General features: G+C 27.9%; 2 protein-coding genes across 4 annotated transcripts; both read left to right on the top strand.

Annotated features, from left to right (window-relative positions):
- The first annotated feature begins 270 nt into the window (after positions 1–270).
- Positions 271–9294, top strand: LOC113376607 (transcription termination factor 2). 2 transcript variants are annotated; one of them, XM_026616587.1, is made up of 18 exons: positions 271–449; positions 512–684; positions 1447–2505; positions 2826–2966; positions 3110–3239; positions 4046–4126; positions 4191–4391; positions 4449–4586; positions 5745–5947; positions 6178–6290; positions 6386–6485; positions 6565–6756; positions 6833–6923; positions 7007–7149; positions 7219–7404; positions 7932–8138; positions 8230–8387; positions 9104–9294. In XM_026616587.1, exons 1-18 carry the CDS (start codon positions 428–430, stop codon positions 9261–9263), a joined length of 3498 nt encoding a protein of 1165 aa, XP_026472372.1. In that variant the 5' UTR covers positions 271–427; the 3' UTR covers positions 9264–9294. The 2 variants fall into 2 exon arrangements, with proteins under 2 accessions (XP_026472372.1, XP_026472373.1); XM_026616588.1 differs by lacking the exons at positions 7932–8138; positions 8230–8387; positions 9104–9294 and adding an exon at positions 7500–7590.
- A 2558-nt stretch (positions 9295–11852) lies between these two features.
- LOC113377947 (WD repeat domain phosphoinositide-interacting protein 4-like) lies at positions 11853–14947 on the top strand. Of its 2 annotated transcripts, none has more exons than XM_026618414.1 (7): positions 11853–12032; positions 12093–12167; positions 12236–12428; positions 12538–12670; positions 13250–13458; positions 14361–14581; positions 14685–14947. In XM_026618414.1, exons 1-7 carry the CDS (start codon positions 11975–11977, stop codon positions 14792–14794), a joined length of 999 nt encoding a protein of 332 aa, XP_026474199.1. In that variant the 5' UTR covers positions 11853–11974; the 3' UTR covers positions 14795–14947. The 2 variants fall into 2 exon arrangements, with proteins under 2 accessions (XP_026474199.1, XP_026474198.1); XM_026618413.1 differs by having other exon boundaries at positions 12490–12670; positions 14685–14794.
- The last annotated feature ends 3427 nt before the right edge of the window (positions 14948–18374 follow it).

Below are 18374 nucleotides of genomic sequence, written 5' to 3'. Positions count from 1 at the left end.
TAATATTTTCCCAATAATTTCGAACACACGGACTTTCATTTGACGTTTAAGCGATCGAGTGCAATTGACGTGTTCGTATTTTTGACATATCTCGGCCGCGAAATTAAATATCTTTTGACATTTTTGTACCTGAGAAATGTATGGAGACTAGCAGTCCATGTATATAAGGTCTATGGTTAACAAAACATTTCTTGCCTTGCTTTATGCTGATGTTGGCAACGTGTTAAATATTCACCCGCGTTTTGTTTCAAGTAAATGCGATCGGTAAAAACAAAACAAACGTCTCTATGCTATGTGTCAGTCGTACTCGTACATACTTGTTTTATCTGTGTGTGTGCAGGTCGTTGAAAACGTTTTGTTTTAATATCTTTGTTGTTATAGAGTTTTATACGTGTTTAGTAAAAGTGTCTTAATTAAATTTAAAACAATGTCTTTTAGAACTAATACAGGTATGGGAATGATGTATATTTAAGTTCGGTATGATCTGCTGATATTGTCTCGTTTTATTTAGATGATTCCGAAACAACGTCTAGTGAAGACGAAATCATGCTAAAACCTAAGTCTCGCAAAACTATACGTGTTGTAAGCTCAGATGAAGAAAGTGACGAAGCCGAGGTGTTTTCGCCTAGTACTCGCAGGAGTTTGGGAATTAGAAGGCATACAACGTACATCAGTTCATCTGACGTTAGTTTCTTATTGGTTATCATACTTTTAGATACTGCATAACTTATTGATGTCTGTCTTATATTGATAGCACTAGAAATATTTGGTACTTTTTAGTATATGTATTTGAAGCAACCTAAATGATGACATTTTTTTTAATAATTGTTACTTTTTTTTATAAGTCGATCTATGTGGTTGATATAAATTTTTAAATTGTTTTATCTATAGTAAAATTAAATATTTCGATGCATAGCATAAATAACAAAAATTCAAACTGGACTCTAGTACTGTTAGAATGTCAAATTTTTACTCTATTGAATCAAACTACTTCTTTATATTGGTATATATAAAGTAATAATATAATATATCGTAATAATAATTACGTTAAGTAAATCCAACTTGATACTTTTTGGTCATTACAGTAAAAAGTGCTTAAACTTTCTAGAAAATGGCTTTTCAAAGAATGATTATAATTGTCATATTAACTTTATATTTTGTAATGATATGTTTGGTAATTAACATCAATAGCACGTTCATATTACTGAAAGGTATTGTATCAGTTTGTACAATAGTATTACTACTTACGTAATGGTTTTCTTTAGCTGAAAGTCATTTTAGTTAGACAACTTTTGAAATACTTAATATTAAATCTTTATTAACTCAAAAGGTTTGAGGCATATTACTTAATTTAGCTTCAGGTATGTTTTGGCTCTTCATTCATACTACTAAATATGAGAAGTAATTATAATCTCATACTTATAATCTTGATTCTTTTTATTTTAGGATGATTCTCTTAATAGTCCATCCATTATACAAGAAGTCGAAAGTGTCACAACCGAATCAAACATACATGACAATTCGTATGACAGTGAGGGTTCATCAGATGAATTATGTGATAATTCTGATTCTCAATTCAAAGCGAATTATAACACACCTAAAACTGCTTTTGAACGATTGAGTAATAAGCGATCTAGATTATTTTCTCCAAATGACAGTATGCGGCACTTGAATAAAAAATTAAATCCTTCAAATAGAAGCTTTCAATTAGTTGCTCACAAAGAACATACCGATGTTAATGCAGATGTTAGTGAAGACATGAGTAGAATTTCATCTGAACCAGAAAAAGAAAGTATTGAGGAAGATGTGGGCATGAGAGATTCTAAGAAAGAAGGTGAAAAACTGGAAAAATGTGAGGATTTACATTTACAAGATACCATGAATTGTCTAGAAACTCATATGAATGTTAGTGAACCAAATTCTAGTCAGGCTTTAATTGAAACGTCAGAAACGGTCAATAATAGTCAAGAAATTGAAACATCAAATAAAGATACCATGAATTGTCTAGAAACTCATATGAATGTTAGTGAACCAAATTCTAGTCAGACTGTAATTGAAACGTCAGAAACTGTCAATAATAGTCAAGAAATTGAAACATCAAATAAAGAAGATATGATTTCTAAAAGCAGTATTATATTGCAAAAGTCTGTTTCACTACATACTGTTGTGAATCCGATAAATGATTTAGAAAGCACCAAACATTACCGAGAGATTATTAATGATTCTTACGATGATAATAGTTCGGTTTCAATGGAATTAAAATTTAATAAGTATTTGCAGGAAGTTGAAGACAATTATGAAATTGGTGCACCCACAATGTGCTCATCATTTTATGTGAAACCAAAAATAGAAAATACTCAAATAGAGTCAGCAAATGTTACAGCACTTGATTCTTCATTGGAGACAATAGCTGAAGATGATAACTTACAAAGTAAAGCTGACCAAAGTGTTCTTCTAGTTGAACAATCTAAGAGTTCCATTATTGTTGTTGAAGAAAGTGACCAGGTAAATAAATACATTCAATAACATAAGAACTTGAAACCAATATTTGTAAATAAGGTCAGACAATCTGCATCTCCTTAAGTTATAATTTATTTTAAATATATTTTTGAGTTTTTTTTAATTCATAAATAACATAAGTAAATATATTTATTTTCACTTATTGTTGCATAGATATTATGTATTATTCAAATTTATAAAAAATATTGATGTTTTGGCATATTTTCTTTTAATGGCACAGTTAATATTTACTGACTGGTTTTAGAATTATCAAATTATTATTTTCATAAAATATTTAATTTTTAATTATTTTTTTTTGTTTATAGGATAGCAATGATTCTTCAGATAAAGAAGTAGAAGAAGTTAAAATAATTTCTCCCCCTACCACAAAATATGTAACCCTGGAAGAATTTGAAAAAGAAAAAAAAAAGCTAGATGATATGAGAGAGAAATTGCGCAAGATTCATGTAAGTATTATTTATCACATATTATTTAATTATTTGGATGCATTTATCAATTTATTACAATTTTATTCAATTATCAACTATTATTTATCATTATCAACTATTATTTATCATTATCAATAACAACATAAAACTTCTTTCCACAGAACATGATTAGCACTTTAAAACTAGATACATTAGAAGACAATGGAAAAAGAATATTAGAAGCAAAGGAACAATTAATTCTAGATGTACGAAACCATGCAGAAAAAATTGCGAAGATGTTTATAGTTGATAGTGAGTAAAAAATTATTGATGGTGTTTAAAACCCTAACATGATTTTAATACATCTATAGTGCTTGCAGTTATATATCCATATATATATTTATACATGTATGTACTCATATTACACACATGTATGTGTGATATATGTATATAATATATACATATATATATATATATATATATATATATATATATATATATATATATATATTGCAAGCCCCATTGTTACATGTTTTATATATGGGCAATATGGGTTTATATATATGCAGTTCTGCCTTAACAGAGCTCATAACATAGCATCGTCATGACAATGTTATGTTATGCTTACGCTTGGTAGTGAAAACTGTGAAAGTATATATCTATTTGCGAGCGATCAAGCGCATTTTACATATAAACAAGCAAGGAAGAATGTTATCATAACAGAGTCTTTGATGACACTGTTATAGTTTAGTTAAAAGTTTTTTTTTTTCACAATATAAACACAAATTAAACATTGTATGTAATATAAACATGTTGTAAATCTGTTGTATTTATAACAATTTTGGACTATTTTACAAACATGATAATTTTTAGGAAGGAGTAAGGGCCTGATGTGTGTCATTTGTGTGAACTAGCTGGGGCTTTAATGAAAAGAGGATTTTTCCAAAAATATATATTTACCAATTTTTTAACATATGTAAAACTAACTGAATTTTTCGGCGAGCATTTTGCTGCTTAGTAATAAATTTGGAATTTGGATCTTTTATTGATGTTATACACCACTTCAGTCTTTGTTTTATACATACATAATTATAACCAAATATTCATAATACTTTCAGAAGGTTCTTCAGAGGCAGATATGAAAGTGATGGGATTTGAAAATATTGACAATATAGCACCTAAAACATTTGGAAAACAGGGTATAATACAATTCTTGAGCTATGGTATATTGATATTGAAATATTTAATTGTTCTTTTTTGTAGCACTTGATACGTTTGGCACCCAAAAATTATTGACAGTGGACACATTGAAGAATTTACATGGCTCGCTTGCCACCTGCCCAGATGAAAATACATTAGCAAAACAACCAGTAAATGTTAAAGTTGAACTTATGAGACATCAATTAAGGGCATTGGCATGGTTAATTTGGAGGGAATCTCAGAAGCCGCCTGGTGGCATTTTAGGTTGGTTTTCTCTTGCTATTTAAAAAATTAGTTTCTTTAATATTTAATTTAATTTAGCTGATGACATGGGTTTGGGGAAAACGTTGACAATGATATCTTTAGTTCTTTATGATAAAGAGCATGAAATTAGCGATGAAGAGGACAGAGAATCAAATGATGAGGAGGGTTCATGGATTGATAAAAACAAAAAGAAAAGTAAGTTGGTTTTAAATTTATAGTGGACTCCGCCTTATGAGCGACTTATTATTTGAGTTTTTCGAGATACGAGTTGCCAAAGGAGCGATTTTTTGCTTCGTCATACTGGAAAAATTCGAGATACGTGCGAGTAAGAGGCAAGGTTTATCTAATTTCATATGAAAAGTCACATTTAACCGTCACACAAATATTTGTAGCAAATTATTTTGAAGTTAAAAATTTAAATTCATTAATATTCAATAATATGTTGTTCAATGTGGGATAAAGATGAAGAATCTGTAGATAAAAATCACTCCCAAAAAGATGCAATTGGTTGAGCATCAGAATTGTTTTGTCTAATACATTTTCCCAATACTATAATTTGGAAAGTTAAGAAATAGTTTCCTTAAATGCAAAAACTAATATAATGGCTATTTGGTCATTTTTTATTTAGTAATTTGCTATGTTTTTGCAGAATTTGTATTTGATTTTAGCAATAAAGTTTTATTTATTTTTGTTTACTAATTAATAGCATTTCAATGTATTTATATGGAAAAAATTGCTTTGAGATACGATCAATTTGACATGCAAGCCTGGTTACGGAATGAATTTAGATCATAAGGTGGAGTTCTACTGTATATATTAGGTACATATATGTTATTGTATAATGTAATTATTTTTTGGTGTACACAAATATTCATGTAAGTAAAAAATATTTTGTTATAGCAGTTTATGGTGGTAAAATATTGATTAATGGATTTCTATAACTAACACTATAAAATAATATATTAATACACTCCAAATACCAACAAAATCATATACGTCTAAGCAAATAAAAAATTGTTTAAATTGTTTTTATTACTAGATTTTACAAATATTAGTTCTTAAATAAATAAGATTAGGCATCAGCATTATTTTGTTGTTTATTACTTCAAAGAACTCACTTAAGAAGTAAGTTCTTTATTTTTGGCATTTTGGCTTGTTCATAATAGAAGAAATGAAAATAATAACACACATTAGTCTTGGGGTGTATCAATTTGTGTTAATGAGATGCATTATTAAGTTTGTTTTGTTATTTTTCAAGCTACTCAAGTTAACTATAGAAATCCTGATTGATGTTTTCTAATTCAATTGTGTTAAAAGTGCAATTAGTTTCTATTTCACATTTTACGTTTACAGTTTTACCTGGAGGAACTCTTGTCATATGCCCGGCTAGTTTATTGAAGCAATGGGAGCTGGAGGTTGAGCGACGTTGTAGAAGAAACAGTTTAACTGTACATTTACATCATGGTGCTAAGAGAGAGACTGTCAGACCCAAATATTTAGCTGGCCAAGATATGGTTATAACTACCTATAACATAGTTTCTCGAGATCATATTCCGGTAAAATTTTATATATTCTAGTTTTATTAAAAAAAATGATAAAAATACATATTATATATAATAATATACATTCTTCTTTTTTTAAATACGGAGAAACAAAATTTGTGAGACGTATGCATTGCACATTTTAACATTTAACATTACATTTTTTTCATTTGTTTATACCAATACATTATATTTACTTTATTTCCAACTCATTTGATATTTATTCTACTATTGTTATAACTTAGCCCCAGGGAAACATATTTAATATTAAATGGAAACGAATTATATTGGATGAAGCCCATATTATTCGCAATGACAAGGCAAAGTCCTCTGCAGCTGTTTGTGATTTATTAGCCAGGTAATAATTTATTTTATTTCAATAGAGATAGGTTAAAAATTTCACTCCTTATATTAAACTTCTATAATACAAGCTTAATAATTTTGTCAATTTAGGAAACGCTGGGCACTTACTGGCACGCCAATTCAAAATAAAGAACATGATCTCTATGCCTTGCTTAAGTTTTTGCGCTGTCGTCCCTTTGATGACTTAGCTGTAAGATATAAATATGTTTTTAAATATTATGAAAAAATATTTGCAATTGTAACGCATATATACTAATGCTTTTTTTTAGCATTGGAAAAGGTGGGTTGTAAATAAGACAGCAGGTGGACAACAGAGATTAAATACAATATTGAAAAGCTTACTTCTAAGAAGAACTAAAGCTCAACTCCAGATTGATGGTCAACTTTCTTCGCTTCCTGAAAAAGAAATTCATTCTTTTGATGTTACTCTTGACAGAGAAGAGATGATGGTTTACCAGAAAGTTAGAAAAACTTTAAAATTTTCATATTTAGTTTGATTTGAATTGTTAAAATTTTATTTTGTATTTTTATTTGCAGGTTTTGTTATATTCTCAGTCTTTATTTGCCGACTTTTTAGAACAGCGTGCTGCAAGAAATGAAAATCATCCATTTGCATCATCTAATAAATGTAAGTTATCTTCTCACTGCATTTCATGCACTAATTCAAGTAAACGAACATATATTTATACCTACTCTGTTATTTAATTTTAGATAACAAACAAGTTTACGAAAAAGCACACAAGAAAATGAGCAAAATATTGGGGGGTGGTAGTGAAGAAATTAAAACATTCCAAATTTTAGTTTTGTTGTGCAGATTACGGCAAATTTGTTCTCATTGTTCTTTAATTTTTAATGTAAGTAAAAAAATTTAATATATTATTCACAAAACATTCACAAGCTATTTTTATGAATATTCAAAACAGATGCTGGATGATGACATATGTGCGAATGATTCCAATGAGAACTTTGAGGATACCGACATACTTGAGAAACTGAATGATTTAATGTTGGATGATGATGCAAAAGATGAATCACAGGCAGAGAAGAACACAGGCAATATTATGAGCAAAAACAACCCAGTTTTCAGTAAAGATAGAATCAGCTCAAAAGTAAGATTTTATAATTATTCAATGAATTTCTCATTCATTATTATATATAAAAAATTTAAATATATGTATATATATACAGAATTTTGTTTTTTTAGAGTCGATCGAATATTAAAATGTAAATATGAACACACTACACTCAGTCAACTCAATGGTCAAACACCATAGGTTTGGTTTTGATGTTCACCAAATATTATTTCACAAAAGGAACTAACTTAATAATTTTCTTTTTAAATATTCCCACACACATTTTACATTTTCAGTAGTGTCAAGCCTTGCAACAGGATGTTGATAATTCATCCGTATTTAAATATAATTTATAATTAATATTTTATAATGTGTTAATTACTTACTTTTTACTGTAAGAAATTACACTGAAGATAAGACATATCTTATGAGACAAATAAAGTTTGTGCAAACATTTTGTATATATATATATATATATATATATATATATATATATATATAAGCTAGGCTTTTTACTATATGGTAATTTGAATATTTTAATTGAATCATTTTTTTTTATCTAGCTTCGATTGGTTCTCGACTTAATAATGGAGAAAATAGAAGATGGTGATAAAGTAATTGTAGTTTCACAATGGACTTCAGTCCTACACTTGTTGGAAAAATATTTAAAGAGTTTAGAACTAAGTTCCATAGTATTATGTGGAACAGTCCCAGTGAAAGATCGAGCAGAGATAGTTGATAAATTCAACACACCAAATAAGAATCCAAAGGTAATGTAGTTCCATAGAATTTGTCAGTTAATGATAAGTGATTAAAAATGTTGTGAATTGTGAAAAATTTAAAAAAAATATTATCCCGTAGATCATGCTATTGTCTCTCACTGCTGGTGGTGTGGGATTGAATCTTGTAGGAGGTAACCATCTTATTTTGTTAGATTTACACTGGAATCCACAGCTTGAAAGCCAAGCACAAGATCGAATTTACCGAGTTGGACAAACAAAAGCAGTTCACATTTATAAGTATGATTTCCATCAAAGACAAATTATGATAAATCATTATGTAATTTTTTTAGTAAATCATAGGTTATCTTATATTAAATTTTTTTATTTTACTAATATACTATTTCAAAAATTGTCTTCAACGCGATATGTTGCTTATGCATTCAAATTTTTGTGTGAATGCTTCTTGAGGTATGAAAGCTTGCATATGCCTTTGAGTGATCTTATGCATTTCAATTTTTGTGTGAATGCTTCTTGAGGTATGAAAGCTTGCATACGCCTTTGAGGGATTTTAGTCATTTATATACTATAGAATTCTGATGAATTAAAATATTGATATGCTTATTAATATACTATTTCTAAAAATTGTTCCAATGCAGTATGTTGTTTATTGGTTTTATGCATTTCAATTTTTGTGTGAATGCTTCTGGAGGTGTAAAGGCTCGCATACGACTTTGAGTGATTTTAGTCATTTATATACTATAGAATTCTGATGAATTAAAATATTGATATGCTTATTAATATACTATTTCTAAAAATTGTTCCAATGCAGTATGTTGTTTATTGGTTTTATGCATTTCAATTTTTGTGTGAATGCTTCTGGAGGTATAAAGGCTCGCATATGTCTTTGAGTGATTTTAGTCATTTATATACCATAGAATTCTGATGTTCTAATATTGATATGCTTGCTAACCCTGACTTAATTTAATCTTTTTTTTTTTTTTAATCTGCTTCAGGTTTATTACTAAGGATACAATAGAGGAAAAGATAAAAGCACTTCAAGATAAAAAGTTGCTTATTGCTGATTCTGTTCTTACTGGTGCTAAATATCAGCAATCAAGCAAGTTATCCATTGATGAACTGAAAGCTTTATTTGGAGTTGGCGAACTTAATTGATGAAAATAATGTGATATTAGGTGTTAATGGAATTTTAACAGAATATAAATAAAGTTTTATAATTGAAAGAATTTATATTATTGTTTTTGTGTATGAAAGAAATAATGTATTTTATGTTGCTGATCTAATATATATATATATATATATATATATATATATATATATATATATATATATATATATATATATATGTTATATGTATATGTATATGTATATTTTATTTGTGTTTGGAAACCGGGCGTTACATCAATAAAAATAGTATGAGAGTTTTAGAAATTTATTTAAAATCCATACATTTCGGCTAGCATCTTAGCCTTCATTCATTGGCAATCAATATAACTAAAAATTAAAATTAAATAAATTATATTTAAGAATTTATTGATGGTAACGCCCAACCTTTAAACTCAAATAAAATTTATTATATCACCATCAAGTTCAAAACTATTAAAATATATTTATATATATATATATATATATATATATATATTAGGGTGGTCCTTAAAATGGTCATTTTTGAATTTCCTTGCTCCCAGGGGCTCAAATGGTTCCAAATTGATAAAAAACAATTCTCTGAAAGTTTTAGCTCTTACTATTAACGTTTAGATAGAGCGCAATTCAATCAAAGTTTGTATGGAAACAGCATGGAAAATTTTTTGAAAATTAAAAAAAAATGTTTTAGGTATAACTTAGCGACAAATGAATGAGTTTTATTCATTCTTTTGTTCGCTAAATTACATCTGAAAAGCATTTTTAAAATTTTTGAAAATTTTTCCATGCTATTTCCATACAAAACTTTGATTGAATTGCGCTCTATCTAAACGTTAATATTGAGAGCTAAAACTTTCAGAGAATTGTTTTTTATCTATTTGGAACCATTTAAGCCCCTGGGAGCAAGGAAATTCGAAAATGACCATTTTAAGGACCACCCTAATATATATATATATATATATATATATATATATATTTGAGGCTTTGGATAATCTTTGGCCATTTTTTGATTATTGATTTTAATTTTCATTATTTTTGTTGATTTAAACTTTGGAACTCATTGCGACAAATTGCCTTAAGTTTTAAAACTATTTATTAAATTTGAGTTCAAAATTAAATGACATTGACACTGGTTCTTTTAAAAAAAAAATACCTAAAAAGCATTTGCAAGTTTCATTAAAACTTCGCGCAATTAATTAGGAAGAAATGAGTATAAAATAAAAATCTAAAAATAATACAAATTCGCACAAGCTCAATCAGCAGAATCATCTGAAAACGAAAACTGGACACACTTACGGATTTATACTGTGAATTTTATTTTTTAGTGAAACAAGGAATTTCAAATATTAGAAGCATTTGCTTAATTAATAACAGTGGACTGTTTACTTCGTGATGGGTCATATGAAATACTATTTCATATTTGAAACTAATTTTTGCATTGCAAAAATTGCATTTTCTTTTACAACCCCTTGAATAAATTATATTACTTGGGTATTTATGAAATTAAATTGTTAGAAAAACAAGTCAGCAACAATTAAAAAAAAATGTATGTAGGTAAAAAGGTTGGAAACCACTGAAGTAACCAGCGATACTTATTTATCTGTGTACCTGTCGTCAACAGGATGTCGATATATATATATATATATATATATATATATACAGTAGGCCCTCGCTTTACACGGCACTCTGGATACACGGTTCCCATACTACACGGAGCTAAAAATCCGACATCCCTCCGACTACACGGACTTCTTATTACACGGTATTTGGTCAACAGCCCATAAGTTCGTTGTGCAAAAGGGTATTGATGTAAATTTTGTTATTGACTTTTATCTTTTAGACATGCCTGTTTATATAATAGCCGCCTAAGAACACGTTTGAGCTGACTACTGCGTCGCGCCAATTTTTGAATAAGGTGTCAATGCCCTACATGTCATTTCGTCCGTATTACTCCTACTTCAAGTGGTATTTCTCGTCTCCATACAGCGCGATAAAAATGGTGCGATTTGTACCAACTGTGAGTCTCTCATAGCACGGATCCCATACTGCACTATGTAAGGTTCCATAGAACGCACTACGAATTAGCCTGAATTGTATGTTAAATACGAGTTTCTTATAGCACGGTTCCCATACTGCACGGTACGCACTTGCCGCGTAAAGCGAGGGTTTACTGTATATATATATATATATATATATATATATATTATAACTAATCGTTATATTGTTGCCTAAACACTAGATCCATACTTTTATCTACTATTGCCTCATACATTACCAGCATTCAAAATCGCGCGCCATTAAATTTTTTTTTAATATTTATATTTTTTATTTGGCTTGAATGATGAAATTTTTGTGAATTTTATTCATTATTTTAACAGGATTCAAAATAAAATCCAACATAAATTTATACGGTGCTTTTACAAAATGTCATTTTTGGCGCGTTTTCCGAGATCATGTCAAGAGTGTCAAGCATTATATTGTCTAGGCACGGTGTCAAGAGCGTTACTACTGGCATCTACGTTGAGAAAATGGTACTGCATTTTGACAATGTCAGATAAGCATGTTCTTTGTTTTGAAATGGCATTTTAATCAGCTGTTCGCATGTCATTCAGTTTTAACATTTAAAAATAAAATTAAGGTTTGCTATTTAAAAAGTTTATTTATAATAATAGGTGTTTATTAAATTATACTTGCGTTATGGAAGTTAGTTGTATGCTATCGCTATGGCAAAGTATAAGGCTTATCGTGATGTACTTAACCTGCGATTTAACCAAGACCAAGGTTTTTGCAAGTTTATTTATATGTTATAATACGCCAATTAATTCATGGTTTATTTTATAGGTTTATTTGGATGCTGCATGCAAAGTGGATTGAGAATATATAATGTAGATCCTTTAGTGGAAAAGGCACATTATGGTAATCAGTATTAAAGATATTGAAATATGTTGATTCTACAATTTGTTTTAATACGTTGTTTTCTACAGATACAGAAAGTTTTGGAAGCATTTCATTATGTGAAATACTCAATAGAACTAATTTATTTGCGATTGTGTCAGGTGGGAACAGGCCTAAATTTGCAGATAACATGGTTCTAATATATGATGACTTAGCTAAAAAATTTGTGTTAGAACTAACATTTTCTTCAGCGGTCAGAGGTGTGAGATTGCGCAAAGATAAGTAAGTATTGAATGCTGCTACTTGAGTATTGTGAGACAATATTCACTAATCTATTTATCAGATTGGCAGTGATTCTAGAAAATCAAATACATTTATTTTCGTTTCCAAGAAATTTGGAAAAATTATTTTCACTAGACACCAGATACAATCCTTTAGGCCTTTGTGAAATAAGCCCCTTGTCATCATCTGAAAAGCAATTATTAGTATTTCCTGGTCATAAAATTGGAAGCGTACAAGTTGTGGTGAGTGATATTTTCAGTTATATAATTACTATAGCTATAGATATAATTAACATTATCTCTAAAAATAATTAAAGATTATAATTTATTATTTGTGCTTGAGTTTTAAATAGAATCTTTACTATTAAATAGTTTTAGAACTCACATCTTTTATGTGAGCAACAGATATGAGTTGTGGTTTAAAGTATTTTAATTCCTGTAAAAATTTTTGTCTGCATATTTTATTAATAAACTACACAAAAAGTTATAAGTGAAACACCATATTATTTAATAATAAATTCATATAAGTTTTCCTCTTAACTATGGATTTTATTTTCTACATTATTATTAAAATTAAATTAACTTTCTATTATATTATATACTATATTATATATTATTATGACTTTTGTTTAATATTTTTATACTTACATATTCACAAAACAATATTTACAAAAATGTTTTAAATTATAATATTCTTTTATATTTGTTGCCAATTCATTTAACTGAATTCACATCTTATTATGAATAAATTGAAAACTGTATCTTGTACATGTAGTATCTGACATTATCACTTTTTTAACTACATGTAACCTATTTCTATAGGAAATTGAAAGCACCGAATCTAGTGCTTCCTCAGCTCCTATTACTATTAATGCGCATCAAGGATCATTAGCATGTCTTGCATTAAATCAGTCTGGTTCAATGATAGCTACAGCTTCATCTAAAGGCACATTAATTAGAGTTTGGGATTCTCAAATGCGTGCACAATTAATTGAACTACGAAGAGGTTCTGATACAGCTACTTTATATTGGTAAAAATATTTATATACAATAAATATGAAATGAACATTGACCAAAAAGCTATTTTTGAAGTAAAACTTCTTTAGGCGCGATATGGGTGTAAAAATTTTTAGGCGCGACACGGGTGTAAATCCGTACAAATGCAACGAAAATGCCAACGTGTAGTTGAACACTACGACGCCGTAAGCGCTGATGTCGCGAGTATCCACTCATATCGCGTCATGTCATGCGTAAGTCGAGCGCTAAACCCTATATGAACTTGCATTAATTGAATCACGTTTTTTATGTTATGTCCTCATGGAATAAGACTTTTCTTAGAGAATAAATGTGCCATGGAATATAATAAATTTATATTGAATCTCGTTGAAGACAAAATAATATCTACTGCCACGGATATTTATGTAGGTTGCCATGCGACAGATCAACAATCATACATTCGTCAGCAGTTTCAAAAAAATCGGTTATTGATACCGGGGCTTTGCCGTATGAAATAATTTTAGTTCTGAATAAATTTTACATAATAACAACTAATATTGATGTAAGTGATGGCTTAGCTAATGGTTGTGTGGGAAAATTAGTGTACATAGAACGTGGCGATAATGATGAACTTCTACGTTTATGGTTTGAATTTCCCGGTAAGATAGGTAACAAAATTAGGAAGAAAGCTTCACATCATATTCAAACTCTTAATATCAGTAGGACTGCTGTGCCGATGCTCAGGAGATCTTATTATTATTGATGTTATATGATTATTAAAAGATGATTTTTAAAATTCAAATATGATGTTTTTTTTATTTTGATCTTAATTGCCTACTCATACAATATTAAAAGTTTTACTTCAATCGCGTGTGATCCTTACGCGCACTCTTTTTTTTTAATTATATTTATGTTTATTGTTTCTCTTTACTTGCAGTATTAATTTTAGTCGAGATTCTGAATTTCTTTGTTGTTCAAGTGATAAAGGAACTGTTCACATTTTTGCCCTCAAAGATACAAAATTGAATAAAAGAAGCAGTTTATCCAGAATTGGGTTTATGGGTCACTATATGGAGTCACAGTGGGCTTTAGCTACATTTACAGTTCCTCCAGAATGTGCTTGTGTTTGCGCGTTTAGTTCCAGGAATTCTGTTATAGGTAAGTAATATAAATACTAATAATAAAATATTTTTATTTATAAAGCCAAAAAATGTTTATTTATAAACCATTCTTATGGTTATTATGTTATTTGTGTTTACAGCTATTTGTGTTGATGGGACATTTCACAAATATGTATTTTCTGAAGATGGTAATTGTAATAGAGAATCTTTTGATGTTTATTTGGACTTATGTGAAGATAATTTGTTCTAAGTATGATTTCCAGTTAAGTATCCTTTCCAGGTAATTTGCATATCATATATATAATTTTATCCCTGTCGTTCATTTCTATTAGTACATAATAATAATATATACTCGATTCAATGAAACTATTTATCATAATTTTAAAGAAAAAAAAAATATTTTAAGATCGACGGTAGTGAAATTTTAAAATTAGAAATTTATTTTTATTGACAACAATTTTACACATATTCGATTGTTTATTAAAATTATGATTTATGTATGTATGTCTATACATACATACATACATATATATATATATATATATATATATATATATATCCAGTGAAAGCTAACTTACTAAAAGATATTTTTACTGATTGTTAATAGTAGTACTAACTTAGATAGAACATTAAGCCATTATATATTTTATGTATAAAATTTGACTATATAGTATGTAAATATTCAAAAATAATTTTTATCTTGACAATTTTATGCTAATTTTATTTGAATTTTAATCATTAGAAATTTATCAATATATATTACCTTGGTTTTTAACTGTAATTGTTAATATGTATAGGGACATATATATTTAATGTATATTGTGTGAATTTTACCATGATTTTAAAGTTTCTTTTAGCGTATTTATAAATATATAATATTATTGACAATAATATTACATAGGAAATATGAAAACACACTTTTTTGCATTATTTATTAAATTTTCTAAATTTTACAAATATTTTGAGAGATTTGAATCATCATCAGTGTAATTTATTAATATTAATCAAAATATGGATGTGAATACATATCCTAGACAAACCTATTCTTGAAACATTTGTAAAATTAACATTATTTAATAAATAATGCAAAAAAAGAGTGCAGTTCATATCTCGAATTTTACACATGCACACACACAGACACACACACATGCATATGTATACATATAAATTTGTTTATATTTGACTCTATTTTATTAGGTCTATCATTTGTCATTTTTATTTAACTCTTCTTTAATCCTATATATATATATATATATATATATATATATATATATATATATATATATATATATATATATATAGAATTTTATGATATGAGTGGAACGAATATTAATTGTTTAATATGAACAAAACAGCACTCAGATTTGTTTAACACAACTTTATTTTATGATTACAGACGTTTCGAGACCATGGTGTGTCTCATCTTCAGTGTAATTTCAAAAAACAGTTACTTATATACTACACATTCTTTAATAATTTATTTAAATTTCATTTAATTTTTGATATACAAAAAACACCAACTATTCCTTGCAATGCTTGACACAGTACTAAAGAAACATGTAACACTTACAGAAATATTCTAAACAAATAGTACTTCAAATTTGTTTAGAATATTTCTGTAAGTGTTATATGTTTGTTTAGTACTGTGTCAAGCATTGCAAGGAATAGTTGGTGTTTTTTGTATATCAAAAATTAAATGAAATTTAAATAAATTATTAAAGAATGTGTAGTATATAAGTAACTGTTTTTTGAAATTACACTGAAGATGAGACACACCATGGTCTCGAAACGTCTGTAATCATAAAATAAAGTTGTGTTAAACAAATCTGAGTGCTGTTTTGTTCATATTAAACAATTAATATATATATATATATATATATATATATATATATATATTTTTTTGTAGAGCTTCAAACAAAGAATCTAAAAAGTAATAAGAAAACAAAAGTTTTTTACTAATTTGATTTATTGTCATATTTCTGTACATTATTTTTCCCACAATTTTACTCATTTTACTCATTTTACTCATATTGTTTGCTTATCTTATCAAGATCATGTTTCTTGACAGATGTCCTGAAGATAGAACGTACCTAGTTCCAAAACGTCGACAGTAAATAAATAAAGAATTGATTTTTTAAAAAAACTTTTTTGTTTTATTATTACTTCTTGGATTCTTTGTTCGAAACTCGATAAAATATTTACAAATCTAATATATATATATAATTATATATATGTATATGTATATACATATATGTATATATATATATATATGTATATGTATATATATGTATATGTATAACAAAATATTTATAAAATAATACATTATGAATAATTTTTATTCTTTGTTTTATTCTATTGAAATTTTACCACATGTTTGCTACTATTAAAGTTATGCGGACGGTGTATTAAACATCTCCGAAGATATTCAATAATTTGTGGCGATCAAGTCAGCCTTGACATCCGGGAGCAAAACAAAGCATTATGTCATGTCAAAGGAATAGATATTTTTGTAAACAATATTTTGTAATATATTTTTATCAGTTGGAATATTTTATGAATTAGACACATTTCGACATTGCTAATCACCTACGATGAATCGAAGATTGTAAGTAAGCAGAATGATGTTGGTAGTTAGCCCAGGCGGTGGCATAAAAACAAAAAGGTAAGCTAAATATAATCAAACAATGTTTGCCAAACATAATGTCAAAAAGTAAACCACGTAAAAGATAAAATGTATGTCAGTGTGTTTTGTACTGAAAATAATCTCAATTTAAAGCATTAGTCGAAAATATTATTATATAATATAATAATATAAATATATTAGTAATTTAGACATTACTAAAGTTTTAATTAGTATAAAAGTTATTAAATTATGTTTCAGTCGCTTAATAGCTAATAATTAAATTATTAACATTTTAATAATGCATCAAGAAATGTATTTTGTGTTTTGTAAGCAATTAACTAGTATTTAATAGTATTCAGTTTAATTTTAAATAATCTAACAGTTGATTAGTAGTTTCCTTCTTTATATGCATTTATTGCTTTTAAAAATATGTGTATATATTATTAACTTCCCGTAGGGTAAGTTATAGTAATCGCAAAAAAATCGTAAAATGAAAATTTTTATATATCTTTACGTTTCAGCGGTTTCTGAACATTTTGGCATACCTTAGAAAAAATGCGGATACAAATTTTCGTCGACGATTTCGGGAACACGGTTCAACCGATTTCAATTATTCTAGCCGTTTCGAAAATACGGGGCAAAAAGTGCCAGAAACGGTAACTCAACTTTTAAGAGAACGGAGCGTCCGATTTTAATAATTCAAAAAACATTTTACTTGTATTGACAAGATGAAGAGCTGGTTAAATTTTCATGAAGGCAAGTTTAACGGTTTCGCAGAACTAGTAAAAGAAGTAAAAAAAGGCATTTGCGGGTCAAAGATCATCATTAGACATATGCACATCAAATTATCAGATATTTTAGAGAGATTTTAACAACAAGTATAAATTTTTGTTGAATCCTATGGGTTCCGTACCAATCTTTTTTAGCTTCGGTATTCCGTCTACATGCAGTTAAAGCAGTACGATTACTTTGAAAAAAAAGTTCAGAATTTCCAAAATATTTCAAAATAAAGAAAACCTTTTTTTACAAAAAGTCTTCTTTTTTCAAAAAAAGTAATTTTTTGTCATAAATGTATAGTTTCTCAAAAATCTATTTTTTTTTTTTTCAAAAAAGTTAATCTTTTTAAAAAATATATATTTTTGGTACGGGAAGTACCAGCAATTTGCCTTAAGGCCCCTTGCCATGCGCCCCAAGTTCGTGTTGCTAA

The sequence above is a fragment of the Ctenocephalides felis genome, unplaced genomic scaffold (genome assembly GCF_003426905.1).
Source record: "Ctenocephalides felis isolate EL2017-DRISC unplaced genomic scaffold, ASM342690v1 CF-g0.4_SCAFFOLD_01886, whole genome shotgun sequence".
Lineage (NCBI taxonomy): Eukaryota > Metazoa > Arthropoda > Insecta > Siphonaptera > Pulicidae > Ctenocephalides > Ctenocephalides felis.
The sequence above is the reverse complement of the archived record's forward strand: the minus strand, read 5'-3'. Positions and strand labels throughout refer to the sequence as shown.